At 45.1% G+C, this 14,463-nt stretch overlaps 1 protein-coding gene across 1 annotated transcript; it reads left to right on the top strand.

Annotated features, from left to right (window-relative positions):
* Positions 1–4,791: 4,791 nt before the first annotated feature.
* On the top strand, positions 4,792–14,463 carry Lrit1 (leucine rich repeat, Ig-like and transmembrane domains 1). Its single transcript, XM_028788035.1, has 4 exons — positions 4,792–5,008; positions 6,852–7,318; positions 9,565–9,870; positions 11,214–14,463. The coding sequence occupies exons 1-4, from the start codon at positions 4,887–4,889 to the stop codon at positions 12,188–12,190; spliced, it is 1,872 nt and encodes a 623-aa protein (XP_028643868.1). The 5' UTR covers positions 4,792–4,886; the 3' UTR covers positions 12,191–14,463.

Genomic DNA, 14,463 nt, shown 5'->3' with positions numbered 1-14,463 from the left:
TGCATGTGTTCCTGTGAGTGTGTGTGTGAGTGTGCGTTGTGTGTTCATTCACAGGCTCATAGACACATGCAGGCAAGAATTTGTGGGGAGGATGAGGTTTGTGAACACCTGCTGTCTTCAAACAAATGTTGCCTAGGACCTGACCCTCAGCTTCTGGTACCGAGTCTGCCGTGACGGGCTGTCTGCTCTGCAATGCTGCTATTGAATCGTTTTTCTATTCAACTGAGGCATTTTCACTCCATGTCTTATTTTAGTCAAGTGCTGGTTGAAATCCATCTTGGATTTAGACTTTAGGGCTTCACTTCCTGTCTCACATACAGCTGTTGGGCTACACAGTCATAAAATATCCCCCAGGATAAAGAATGGCTTGCATTCTTTTTGAAAGTACCTCATGACCCACTAAGAACTTCAGCTTCTATAAACAAGGTCTTGGTACAACCTTTGTACTGGCTCATGCTGAAATACACAACAGGAAACAATGATCTATGTAATGACTAATTTTCAAATGGAAAAACCAAGTTCCAGAGGGTTATTAGCAAAAGAGCTCAGGACTATTAAAGTTAGGGACTGCACTAATGGATGACCATCCAAAGACTCCTAAAAACAACCGCACGGATGAGATGCCAGTACATCTTTTTTTCAGACGAGGACATTGGAGAGAAGTTGTTTACAAATCAGTCCAAGGCCATGTAGCGAGCGGTGGGCAGAATTGCAACAATGCCTCTCCTTCCATCATGTAGGCCCTGGTACCTCCCATTGCTCCCTGTCTTAGGTAGAGTTTCCATTGCTGTGAGCAGATGCCATGACTAAGGCAACTCTTTTTTTTTTTTTTTAAGGTTTTTTGAGACAGGGTTTCTCTGTGTAGCCCTGGCTGTCCTGGAACTCACTCTGTAGACCAAGCTGGCCTCAAACTCAGAAATCTGCCTGCCTCTGCCTCTCAAGTGCTAGGATTAAAGGCGTGCACCACCACTGCCCAGCAAGGCAATTCTTATAAAACACAATTTATTTAATGAGGGCTGGCTTACACGTTCAGAGTTTCAGTCCATTATCATCAAGATATGAGTGTGAGAGAGTCCAACCAGGCATGGTGCTGGGGTCACTGAGAGTTCTCCATCTTGTTCTGAAGGCAGATTTGTCTCAAATGGCTAGGAGAAAAATCACAAAGCACTTCCCCACAGTGACACACTTCCTCCAATAAGTCCATACCTCCTAATAGTACCACTTCCTGGGCCAAGCATATTCAACCACTACATTCCACTCTTTGGCCTCCATAGACTTTTTCAAACACATATGTCTATGAGGGCCATACCTAGCCATAGCATCATGCAAAATACATTTATTCCCAACTTCAAAAGTCCCCATAGTCTATGACATTCCCAATAATGTTAAAAGTCTAAAGGTCAAAATCTTTTCTGAGATTCATTCAATCACTTAACTGTAATCCCCTATAAAGTCAAATCAAAAAATGGATCATGTACCTCAAATATCACAGTATATACATTGCCACTCTAAAATGTCATTGTGAGGAGATACTGAACCAAACAAGACCAAAAAAATAAAAATAAAAAGTAACTAGAGAAACTCCAAACTTTTCATCTCCATTTCTGATGTCAAAGTGCTTCTCAGATCTCCAGTTCTATTCATTCATTTTTTTGACTGTAACAAACTTCTTTCTCTCGCTCTGGTTCCACTCTCTGTTAGCAGCTTTCCTCAGCAGGTATCCCATAGTTCTGGCATCTCTTAAAGTCTTGAGCTCTTCAATGAAACTTCAGCATTACAGCCTCTTGTCCCAGTGTCTAGGAACCACATATGATCTTCTGGGCTCCTCCAAAGGGCTTCAGTCACATCCAGCTCTGCTCGTTGTAACACTCCAAGGTCTGGTTGACTCCACTCCATTGGTGCTTCTGTTCTTGGTGGTCATCCCATTGTACTGGCATCTCTAACATACTGGGGTTTTTCACTGCAACTTGACTTCACCAACAGCCTCTCATAGGCTTCCTTTATGCTGTCAAACCTCAATTTCTTTGCATGATCCCTTCAGTCCTACATGGTCAACTGCAAGCTGCCACTTCACCAGTGACCTTCCATGGCCTCTTACAATTCCAAACCTCAGCTGCTCTCCATGACCTCTTCATGTCTTCAAAATCAGTACTACCTGGGTGACTCTTACACATTACCAAGTCCTGCTGCAGCACAAGGTCCAACTTGGTTATCTCTGGAACACAACTACTTTGTGCACTCAGGAAACATTTCCCAGAAGATTCACCTCAGTGATGCTGCTCTCTTATTAATCACAGATAATTTCTTAGCTCCAGCTAATGAGCATCAATTGTCCCAGTAATTTAAGGCATTAATTACATGGCTTTCTAAATCCAAAGTCCCCAAATCCACATTCCTCCAAACAAAAGCATGGTCAGGCCTACCACAGTGATACCTCAGGCCCTGGTACCCACTTCTGTCTTAGTTAGGGTTTCCATTGCTGTAAAGAGATACCATGAGCAAGACAACCCTTATAAAAAATAACATTTACTTGGAGCTGGCTTACAAGCTCAGATGGTCAGTCTATTAGAATCAAGGTGGGAGCATGGCAGAGTCTGGGCAGGCATGGTGCTGGAGGAGCTGATAGTTCTCCATTTTGTTCTAAAGGCAGACAGAAGACGGTCTCGAACATGGCTAGGAGGAGGGTCTCAAAGCCCACCCCCACAGTGACATACTTCCTACAACAAGGCCACACCTACTCCAACAAGGCCACATCTTCTTATAGTGCCACTCCATGGGCCAAGCACATAAACACCAACCTCTGATTCCCTCTAAAAAGCAATTCCTTCTATTCTGAAGATGTCCAGGTCACAAATCTTCCCTTTTCTCAATACCTACTTAAGTATGAACTTAATGATTCCTAGAGTCCAAAGTTCCAGCTATATCCTCCAGGACTTTCCCTGCTCTTTTCTGATTTCTAACCTGCTGGTTAACACCTGCAGCTGTCTTTCCCATGCCCATAAGATCACCAAAGACATCAGGAAACAAGAGAAGGGACAAGGTTAGGAATAACATATAAGGTCAGCTAGATAAAGTCATAGTGGAGACATTCCAGACAAGAGGGAAGGACAGCCTGGGTGTAGCAGCATGTAGAGAAGACTTTGATTTATAGAGGAAAGTAACAGGTACTGTCCTAGCACTGAGATAACACTATTGGTAGGATACGAAGAGAAGATATGAGAAGTATCATCTTTCAAAAGCTAATATTGTCCAACATGCTTGTCATTGAATTAGGCACTGTATGTATATGCCCTGGGTCTCTGTCTGAGGGTTATTTAGACTGCAACAAAACACCATGACCAAAGCAACTTGTTGAGGAAAAGAGTTTATTTGGCTTATACTTCAACACTACTATTCATCATCAAAGGAAGTCAGGATAGAAACTTAAACAGAGCAGGAACCTGGAGGCAAGAACTGATGCAGAAGCCATGGAAGGGTGCTGCTTGCTGGCTTGCCCCATATGGCATTCTCAGCCTGATTTCTTATAGATTCCAGAACTACCAGCCCAGGGATGGCACCTCCCACAATGGGCTGGACACTTCCCCATCAATCACTAACTTTAAAATGCCATACAGGCTTGTGTACAGCCCAGTTTTATAGAGGCATTATCTCAGTTGGGATTTCCTCCTCTCAGACTTCAGTTTGTGTCAACTTGACATAAAAATATCCAGCACAGTCCCCAGGCATCTTCCTTGGCTGGATCTAAACAATCTAGGCTTGACCAACCTCCTGACTGTAGAACCTACTGGAATCCAGAGGACCAAGTATTCTGAGACAGCAGATAAAGCCAGCAAATGGAAGACTTAAGGAAGTCTAGTATTCAGTCCTGTCTGGCATCTTGAGAAGGTATTTTGCAAGATGGGGTTAGATAAGAGAAAACAAATTCTCCAAAAACTCTGTAAGATCTACAGCTAGGACCCTGCCTAGTATATGATACTTGAGGAGGGGAGACCTCTCTTCTCTTGCAATGATTCCTTTTGTTTTCAGTGTGAGTGGAAACTCCTCAAAAGGTCACCCATTGACATCCCAGGGTTCTCTCACTGGGTGCCCATGGGGCACTGAGGGAACGCAGATGTTTGTCTATGTTCATGAGAATATGTGGACACCTCTAATGTCTCCCTTCAATGTCAGAACCTTCCCAGCTTCTCTGTGAACAAGTGCCAGAAATGGACAGTTTTCAGAAAGGTTCTGTCCCCATGATAGTCAAGGATGGGCAAGCCTGGGCTAATTTTCACCAGTACTGCAGGTGGAAAAGCTTTGTTTCCTTTTGTGCCTGATGATCTGAGCTCTGAATACAGGTGTCAGGCCCAGAAGCATGGACTCGTTCTAATGCCTCCACCACCTTCAGAAGGCCTTGCTTCATGCCACTCTTCCTTTTTAGAGCCTATCATAGGGCACAATCTTTAGAGGGTCTTATTTAGAGGCCACAGTTCTGTTTCCATTTTTTCCTGAGCCTAGCACCCCAAGCACACAGATTTATTACCCCTGACTTGGTTGAAAAGGAGTTCTTTGCAAACAGACAGCTCATTCAGCCAGTCACTAGTCACTTGCCTCTGGGTAGCTGCCCATCTGCCTTATCTTGCTGTGCCCCAGCTTCTTCTGGCCTGGGGTGGTTGCCATAGAGGGATTCTCTCCCTCCCCTCAAGATTGGGTGATTCAGGCAGCAATAAGCTGCTGAGTGCTGGAGCTGGGGCTCCCTCCCTAATCCCCAGCCTGTGTTTATCCCACAGCCTTGGATGGGGGTTGCTGAGTGATGAGCAAGTGGGTAGCTGCTGGACTTACTGGACAAGCAGGACAGAGCAATCCTGGGTCAGGCCCCTGCCTGGGCCCAAGAGGAGCCAGAAGTCATGTGGGTGGCCCTGGGCATGCTCTGGCTCCTGGTACTTGGGGGACCTCACCAGGCCTGGAGCTTCTGCCCTTCTCAATGCAGCTGCAGTCTGCACATCCTGAGTGATGGCAGCAAGGCCAGGTATGACACTAACTAATGTGGGGGTGGGTCACCAAGCATTCTTAGGTCCATCGGCTAGTCAGGGTTGGGAGGGGTTGGATACCCAGCAATTGTCCACAAACAAGTCTCAGGCTCTCTCTTGACATGCTGGATCTGGGACCGTTGAAACCTGAGATGGAGAGAAAGCAGTCTGTTCTGGGTCATCCTCAGGATGTGGGGAGTTTACTCTGCCCAGGAGGGTATGGGACATGCACCTGCCAGGTTCCAGATGTTCTTCGTGAGCCTTCCTTCATGTTTTTTTGTAGGGAGAGGCCCTCCTTTAAGGTCCAGAAGTTTCTTCCTTGACTCCTTTGTTCTCTGTTTGCTTTCTTCCTTTGTCTTTGTATCTCCCAGCTTCTTCTTCTCAGGCATCTCCCACGCTCATGCCTGACCTCCACAACACACAGTCATATTCAGGTGATTTTTTTGCCTCCTAACTCATGGTGGGATACCTGTCCCCATACTCCATGGACTTCCCCTACTTCCAGCTCCCTCAGCCCAGTTCTGGATTTTCCCTCCTGCTTTCTTCTCCTCTTCACGGATCTTTGATGTCAAAGCCACAGTGGTTGGTAGACGTTGCTTTTCTCGTGTTGCTCATTCTTCCACTTGCCAGCTAACTTTAAGGCACCTTTTTAAAAACTTCTTTTGCTTAGTCATTGGGAAACTTGTTTTCTAACTTGCACAAGGACTTCAGTCAGGGCTTTTCCTACCAATTTTCCAACCTCCTGGAATCTGTCATCCTTTCTTCTTTATCTTACGTGAATCCTGGAGAACCACGGATGTTTTCTGATCATGGAAATAATACTATTGGAACTACCCATTTCCCATGATCCTAGTAATGCTGGGTGGATCGGGCATGATGACTGCTGATAAGGAAGCAGAACCCCCAGAAAAAAAAAATACCTTGTATATTCTAGAGAAAAGAAAGCATCCCATCTTTGATATGTTTGATGATTTAACTCATATGGAAAGTAAATTTCCCATTAAGTAAGACAGGCTGGTACATAATCAGCCTGGGAACTGGCTGATGACTAAGGATAGTATGGTGTGATTGGTTTTTGTCACCTTGGTCACAAAGGTGACACTATCCTCAGAGAGCAAATGCCTTGAAGTCACATGCCATTGGTGATGGAACCAGTGCCAGAATCCATGGACCTAATTGTTAGACTCTGGAAATTCTGCCATGGGTGGGAAACAGGAAAATCAGTCATCCTTTGAGGGCAGTGAGACCATGAGAGGCTGTAGGCAAGCCCAAAATCTCTAGTCGCCAAAGGCATGGACTGTACACTGAGATCAAGGCTCCTTTTGTATGTAAGATGCCTTCCTCAGATCCAGCTCTGACTTTTCAGAGTGTCATCCTAATACCTTTCTGGTTTACATTCTGATCCTTAACATAGTATGTGCTCCTCTGGGGATTACAGTTGCAGATGTGTGTGCTGGGAGGTGGCTGGTAGGAGCGATATGTGCGTCTAAATAGATGTTTCCTCCTTTCTCTTAGTGCCCAGTTTTTTAGCCTCTTAAAACCCTTTAAGTCCTCCCTTGGCCACCCTCCATCCCTGTTTAGGAACAATTTCCCTATCAGTTTCCTTCCTTTACCTGAATCCAAACCTTCTTCCTTGTTGACATCTGTATTAGGGTCCTTCGTCCTTGGCTAGATTATCAACAGTGGTGGACAGGCACTGTGATTTTGTTCTGGAGGGCTCTCTCTCTTCGAGTTCCGGAGCTCATCTATGAGACACCACAGTTGGTGTCTGTGTTAACAGGCAGATCTGGGAACTCATAAGGGAAGGATCTTTGCTCAAATATTGCCCATTTCTGTGACTAGGACAGTGGTGTGCAGCGACCCTGACTTGACTCTGCCCCCAGCTTCGATTCCTCCAGACACCTGCAGACTGCGCTTAGAAAGAACAGCCATCCGCAGGGTGCCAGGAGAGACCTTCAAGCCTCTCAGTCGCCTGGAGCAGCTATGGCTACCCTACAATGCTCTCAGTGAGCTTAGTGCCCTCATGCTCAGGGGCCTGAGACGCCTACGAGAGCTACGGCTGCCTGGGAACCGCCTGGTCACTTTCCCCTGGGCTGCACTCAGGGACACTCCACAACTGCAGCTGCTGGACCTGCAGGCCAATCGTCTCTCGACCTTGCCACCTGAGGCTGCACACTTCCTGGAGAACCTTACTTTCCTGGACCTCTCCAACAACCAGCTGATGAGGCTTCCGGAGGAGCTACTAGACACGTGGGCTCACCTGAAGACCGGGCCCTTCCTTTCCGGCCATCATGCCAAGCTTATCTTAGGTAATCAAGGCAGCATCTTTCACCAGAAGCCACTCAGGTCATCCTGGGATCTTGGGCAACTCTCTAAGCTCTTTCAGTCTGAATGACATCATTCTCACCTTCTACACCTGAGGGAAGATGGAATCATGCTAGCATTAATCGTAGGTTTATCAAGAAAAATAGAGACAGCTCATACTCCAGCATTAGAAATAAGAAATCTGAGACTCGAGAGGTCTCCAGTCACACAACCAGTGTGTGGCCCTGTTAAACTCAGTTTCCCAGTTCAGGATGGGATGAGTTAGTAAAATATATCAGCTAGACCCCTTTTCTCTTCTATCCCTCATTAAAACAAAGTTTTACCAAATAAACAAGCAAGCCTTTGCCGCCCAGGACACCTGCTTGCTCATGGAGCTAACAGACACAGTGTAATTGGAAAAGACTGGAAAAGCCATTAGAAACAAAACAAAGAGGCTAATGATTACTTTGTTCCTTTTCCTACTCTAATCTCTTCTCTCAAGGGCAGCTACAAATGATCACATTTATTTATAAGTTAATTATCTTTTACAAGAGATTTACATGTGCATACAAATACACACACACACAGACACACAAAGAAAAGCTGTGTGGTGTTACAATGTTTTATTTGTTTGCCACCACATGTTTCTGGTGCCCTCACAAGCCAGAAGAGGGTGTTGTGTCCCCTGTACCTGGAGTTACAGGTGGCTGTGGGCCTCCATGTGGGTGCCAGATTTTCTGGAAGAGCATCAAGTGCTCTTAACCAGAGAGCCATCTCCAGCCCCAGGTGTTAAATTTTTAAAAAGCATATTGTATGCATTAATTGGCACCAACTTTTTCATCCAAACAATACATCTCAGAGATCTAAGTAACTGCAAATGAGACAAGCCCATGTATTAAATATTTCACAGTAAAGCAGCCACCCACCCCAAGGCCTTTACATTGTTTCCACTGACTCAGTAACACCTTTGGTGCCACAAAAAGTATTCTCAGCGTGTATTCTTTCATTTAATTAATTAGTTAAGTTTTTACATCCTGATCACAGTTCCCTCCTCCTCTGAGTCCCTCCTCCCACCTCCCCACTCTACCCTTCATCCACTCTTCTTCCATTTCTCTTCAGAAAAGTGCAGGCCTCCCATGGATATCATCCAACCATGGCATATTAAGTTGCAGTAGACATTTCCTCTTTTATTAAGTCTAGACAAGCCAATTTAGTAGGAGGAAGGTTCCCAAGGATAGGCAACAGAGACAGAGACAACCACTGCTCCCACTGTTAAGAATCCCACAAGAACACCCAGCTACACAACTCTAACATATGTACAGAGAACCTGAGTCAATCCCATGCAGGCTCCCTGGTTGAAGGTTCAGTTTCTGTGAGCCCCTATGGGCTAAATAAAGTTAGCTTATTCTCTGGTTTTTTTTCTTTGTTATTTTGTGTGTGTGTGTGTGTGTACGTGTGTGTGTGATGTCCTTGACCTCTCTGTCAGCCACGTATCCTTACTATATGTGTGCAAATGTCTCTGAAGGCTAGAAGGTGAAGAGTGAGTCTGCCAGATAAAACACTACATATGTTAAATTTTACAATCAATTTGATTGCTTCTAAAAAGGCTGGTATAATCTTCAGTCTTCGTCACTTGAATGTGAGACCAACCATTCGTATGGTCACTAAGTAAGGTTGTTTTGCATATCTATGTGTATGTGGCACGTGTGTTTGCATGCTTACATGTGTATGGGCATATGTGTGTGCAGGTACCCATGCATGTGTGTAGCAACCTGAAGTTGATGTCAATTATCTTCCATAATCTCCATTTTGATTATTGAGGCAGGTTCTCCCTCTGAATGGAGAGATCACTGATTCAGCTAGTCTAACTACAGCTTGCCCTAGAAATTTCCTGCCTTTGCCTTTGTAGTGCTAGGAATACAGCCTTCTGCAATGCCTGCCTGACTTTTATATGTATTAGAAAATCCAAACTCTGGCCCTCGTGCTCATCCAGATAGTTTTAGTCACCAAGCCAGTGAGTACGTTTGAGTGACTGTGCATCCTTGATACTGTGAGTCCTTTAAACAAATGAAGAAAGGAATTGTGAGGGAAACCAATGCTGTCACTGAGAATGAAAAACAAGTCTCAGGTCATATATCTGGCAAGCCAAGGAGTGACTCTGAGTGGGAAAACTGCCTCATCTTCCCAGAGGCGAAATGGAGCTGGTCCTGAAGACCTAAGGCTAACCTCTTGCTTATTCTCACTTCTACAGGGCTTCAGGACAACCCCTGGGTGTGTGATTGTCGGCTCTATGATCTGGTTCATCTCCTAGATGGCTGGGTTTCAAACCTGATCTTCATTGAGTCTAGACTGAGGTGTGCCAGCCCACGCAGCCTGGCTGGAGTGGCCTTCAGCCAGCTGGAGCTGAGAAAGTGTCAGAGCCCAGAGCTCCGTCCAGGGGTGACCAGCATCATATCCCCTTTGGGTAGCACAGTACTGTTACGTTGTGGAGCAACTGGGATCCCAGGACCTGAGATGAGCTGGAGGAGGGCCAACGGACGACCACTCAATGGCACAGGTGTGTGAGCAAAAGACTTCTGTGTTGAGTGCTGGATTGATACAGCTGAGTTAGCTTCCCAAATGAAGAATGGGCAGTATTAGCAGGAACTGGTGCAATCCAGGCTGGGCTCTCATCTGCATAAATATAATTGGATAAAATGTGCTCATATGCTGGACATCACTTATAACAATGGCTCTCAATCCATCCTGTTATAGCTCATTAGCTATTTTATTATCAGAAACGCCCATGTTGGGAGCAAGACAAAGTTGACTTTTAGCGAGAAAATAACCCTAGTTTACTTAACATTGTAGCAAGTTTTTCTTTTTAAAATAGTAACTCAGAATCATCAGGAATAATTAATGATGGAATTGCCATATGATCTTCATATGGGTCCAATCTTATGTCCATCATGACATTGAAAGCAGGTAAGGTTGGGCATGGTGATCTGTGTCTTATAACCCTAGCATTTGGGAGGCAGGAAGATTAGAAGTTCAAGGGCAATCTTAGCTACATTAGGGGTTAGTAGACTGAACTATATGGGACTGTCTCTTGGAACCATCCCAACTCTTAGCCAAGACAAAGCTGTAAAAGACAACTGGATTACCTTTGTTCATTAAAAAAATGCCGAGAGGTAAATGCTCACCCCACGTCGCACAGCTCACATATGAAGAAGCTGGGACTCTAGTCAACCTGGGTCTGGCTTCATAGTGTGTGTGAAATATCTATTCTGGCTGAGTTGTGTGGGCAGAGGGATCATCTCTCTTATGGTGGCAGCAGGGACAAGGATGACAGCCATATACAGGCAGAAGATAAGTTGAGGAGAAATAATTTCTTGCATCTAACTGGCAAATTTCACATCATACCCAGCTTTCCTCTGTCTCCCTCAACAAGACTGACAAGTGTTGCCCTAGAGTAGGGAGTTTGGACTAGTTTGCAAATCAGTGTAAAAGGCTCCACTGTGTAAAAACACAAAGGTGAAGGTGCTCGTGAGACATGTCTGCTGGGGTATGCAGGGGTGAGCATAGCACTTCCAGATTATCCTCTGCCTCATGCTCACTCCTGAACCTACCTACCCCCAGTGCACTTGCTTGCTTCCCTGAAGGGACACCTTTGCAACTCTCTAGGACCTGAAGGATAAACTTTGGGCACCTCAGGCTTAGAAAGTAATTTATTCTTAGGCAGTTTGTTCTTTAGTAAGGTGGGCCTTGAATGACTCAATATTTCAGTGCACGCCAGTATTTTCTTGAGATGACTGGTATTCACTACAGTGTATGTAGACCAGGAGCTGTGACCTTGGCCTCAGAAGAGAGGCTGTGAAGACAACACATTGACTCCTCCATATCTGCCTTTTCTTTCCTTAGTACACCAGGAAATCTCCAGTGATGGCTCAAGTTGGACTTTGCTGGATCTGCCTGTTGTGTCTCTCTTTGACTCTGGGGACTATATCTGCCAAGCCAAGAACTTTCTGGGAGCTTCTGAAACTCTTATCTCCTTGATTGTCACTGAGCCACAGACTTCTACAGAATATAGTGGGATTCCAGGGGTCCTGTGGGCAAGGACAGGGGATGGGGAAGAAGCTGCTGCTTACAACAACAAGATGGTGGCTAGGCATGTTCCTCATATTCCCGAGCATGTAGCCCTGGCTACCAAGCCCTCAATGCCCAGCATAAAGGAAGAGTTGGCTCTCCAGAACTTTCAGATGGATGTCCCAGGAGAGTTCTCCAGAGAGCCTTCAGAACACCAGGAGTCACAGATGGTCAGGTCTCTCAAGGTGGTAGGAGATACTTACCACAGTGTGTCTTTGGTGTGGAAGGCCCCTCAAGCTGGGAACAAAACTGCCTTTAGTGTCCTTTATGCAGTCTTTGGGCAGCGAGACATGCGAAGGGTGACTGTGGAGCCTGGGAAGACGAGTGTCACTATCGAGGGACTGGCTCCAAAGACCAAGTATGTGGCATGTGTCTGTGTGCGGGGCCTGGTGCCTACAAAGGAACAGTGTGTCATCTTCTCTACTGATGAGGTGGTGGATGCAGAGGGCACCCAGCGACTCATCAACATGGTGGTGATCAGCGTGGCCGCCATCATCGCTCTGCCTCCCACTCTGCTGGTTTGCTGCGGGGCTCTCCGAAGACGCTGCCACAAGTGCCGGGCTGGGAGCTCTGCAGAGGCGTCAGGGGCCTATGTTAATCTGGAAAGACTGGGCCACAGTGAGGACGGCTCAGAGGAGCTGTCCAGGAGCAGCTTCAGCGAGGCAGATAGACTTCTCTCAGCGCGTTCCAGCCTGGACTCCCAGGTCTTGGGTGTCAGGGGCGGCAGACGCATCAATGAGTACTTCTGCTGAGTCTGAGTCCCCACTCACACCTGCCCTCCCTCTTCGGTCTCATATTTTTTTACACCTGACTGTGTGCTCAGCCACCCTGACCATTTGGGTACTGGGCTACTTGTACATTTACATCAACAATAGTTAATGCAGTGTTTTAAGCACTTACTGTGTGCCACCAAGCAGCCAAAGTACTTCATAGTTATTTACTCTCTTAACTTTCATAATAACCATTCACAGCAAGCATCATTTTTCACTCCTGGAGAAGAAACAGGTGTTCAGTATTTTGCCTGTATCAGTCAGTTTCTGCTGTCTAACAAGTAAAAGCAAAAACTCTCTGGTATGCAGCATTTAGAAATGTATTTTTACACTATGTGTCTGTAGGTTGACTGGCATGGCTCTGCTACGTGTGTTCCATTGGGCCTCAGAGGTGGAGAGCAACAATGGCTAGCGGGGGCAGACTTTTCTCAGATGACGTAAGAGGGAAGAGCAAAATCCTGCAATGTCTGTGAATGTCTTTGTGTGAGACTGGCACGTTGCTGCTGCTCATGCCCATATTGTACCTGCCAAAGACAGTCTCATGGCCAAAGGCAACATTAACAAGACAAGCAGAGATACTAATCCTCTGAAGATGATGATGGGAGACAAAACATTTTCGAAACAAATTTACTATATGGCCCGCTATAGTACTGCCATGGGGAAGTGGCAGCTCTAGCTTTGGACCAGGCAGTTGGACAGTTGGTTCTACTGAAAAGTCCTTACCACCCTCTATACAGTTTCATCATGCTTGCACTTATACCAGCTCATGCACACATGCACACAGTTTCTCTATACATTAGTCATGTTTTTGAACACATGTGCCCCCTCATTGAATTCTAATTGGGGTTCTTGGAGATAATCTTGGAGAAATTCTTGGAGAATTTATTTGTATTAAATTCTGAAGACTACTGCTCTTTTGTTCTCAGTATGCCAGACTGGAGAGAGCCAAGAGGCTTCTACAACAGAGGGCACCATCACAGTCAGTCTTGTCTCACACCCAGCCCATCCCCGCGGAGGACCCTTTGCAATGTTTTCTAAAATATAAGTGGTTTTGGAGAGCATCTAGAAGCGATTCTGCTCACCCAGCAGGCAATTAGGAGGAGAATTCTTGCTAAGTTTCTCCTAAGGCAGAGACTGCTGAGATGCTTGTGCACAGGAGTGAGTGAATGTTTCCACTGAAAACTCCATGTATTACTTGCCTACAGAGAAGATGGGTATCAAGTCCTTTGGAGTTTCACAGTCAGAAGTGATCCAAGGAAATTATTTAACTAGTACCACAAGAGATAATTGAAATCATGTGAATGCTGACTAGATATAAATCTTCTTCCTATTTCCAAAGGACCTACATGCCCCTAACAGCCCATTCTGGAGGTTAAGATTTTTGATTTTGCAGAGAAGGAAACTAAGATGCAAGTATATGTATAGAAGAGAGAAATGAGTTGTCTTGGAATCCATGTCTTTGACAACTTTTTGGATGCTATGCCTTTACTCATTATTGATCTTTGAAGTGTAGTCCACAGAAGGCTCACTATGAAAAATGAATTTTTGGCAGCCACTGAAACATGGAATCAGAACCACAAGAACACACATGCACATGAACATTAGAGTCACCAAACTTGATATTTTTCTGTCACCTCCCTGAAGGTTGTATATGATTATAACTTATGGGTCATCACCATTAGCAAGAAAATCTATTTGGTTGGACAGTAATGGCCTTGTCTTCACAGGGGATCAGCTTCTTTTTTTTTGGTAAACAAAACTAGATAGTGAATATTACAAGCTCTGTCATTGCTAATGGAATGAACAAAAAGCAATATAGACTACAGGTGAGTTAATGAGCTTGGATGTCATCCAATAAAATGTTTACAAAAATAGATAATAAACTGGAAGCAACATCCAATTAGCTTTATTGTACTTTGTGAAAGAAAAATCAGGAACTTGAAAGCAGACAATAAAACTAGTATACCCAATATGGACCAAGAGACAGAGAGGAAAAAGGAGAGGAGAAAGAGGAAAAAAATAGAGATGGGATCAAATTTTCCAGCAATCTAAGAGGGCTGCCTTCAGGGTGTGGATGATCACTGCTTCCAAGATGCCTGGACTCTTAATGGCCATGTATCAACTTTCTTTCCTGTGTTCTGTCTTCCCTGAGTTTTCTCTTGTAGGGAAGAGTCAGTCTGGAGTGTTCTCATGGGTATTTATGTTACTAAAACAAACTCCTCTGACAAATCAATAAATAAACAGTATCTAGTTTA

The sequence above is a fragment of the Grammomys surdaster genome, unplaced genomic scaffold (assembly GCF_004785775.1).
Source record: "Grammomys surdaster isolate TR1022 unplaced genomic scaffold, NIH_TR_1.0 125692, whole genome shotgun sequence".
NCBI classification, from domain to species: domain Eukaryota; kingdom Metazoa; phylum Chordata; class Mammalia; order Rodentia; family Muridae; genus Grammomys; species Grammomys surdaster.
The sequence above is the reverse complement of the archived record's forward strand: the minus strand, read 5'-3'. Positions and strand labels throughout refer to the sequence as shown.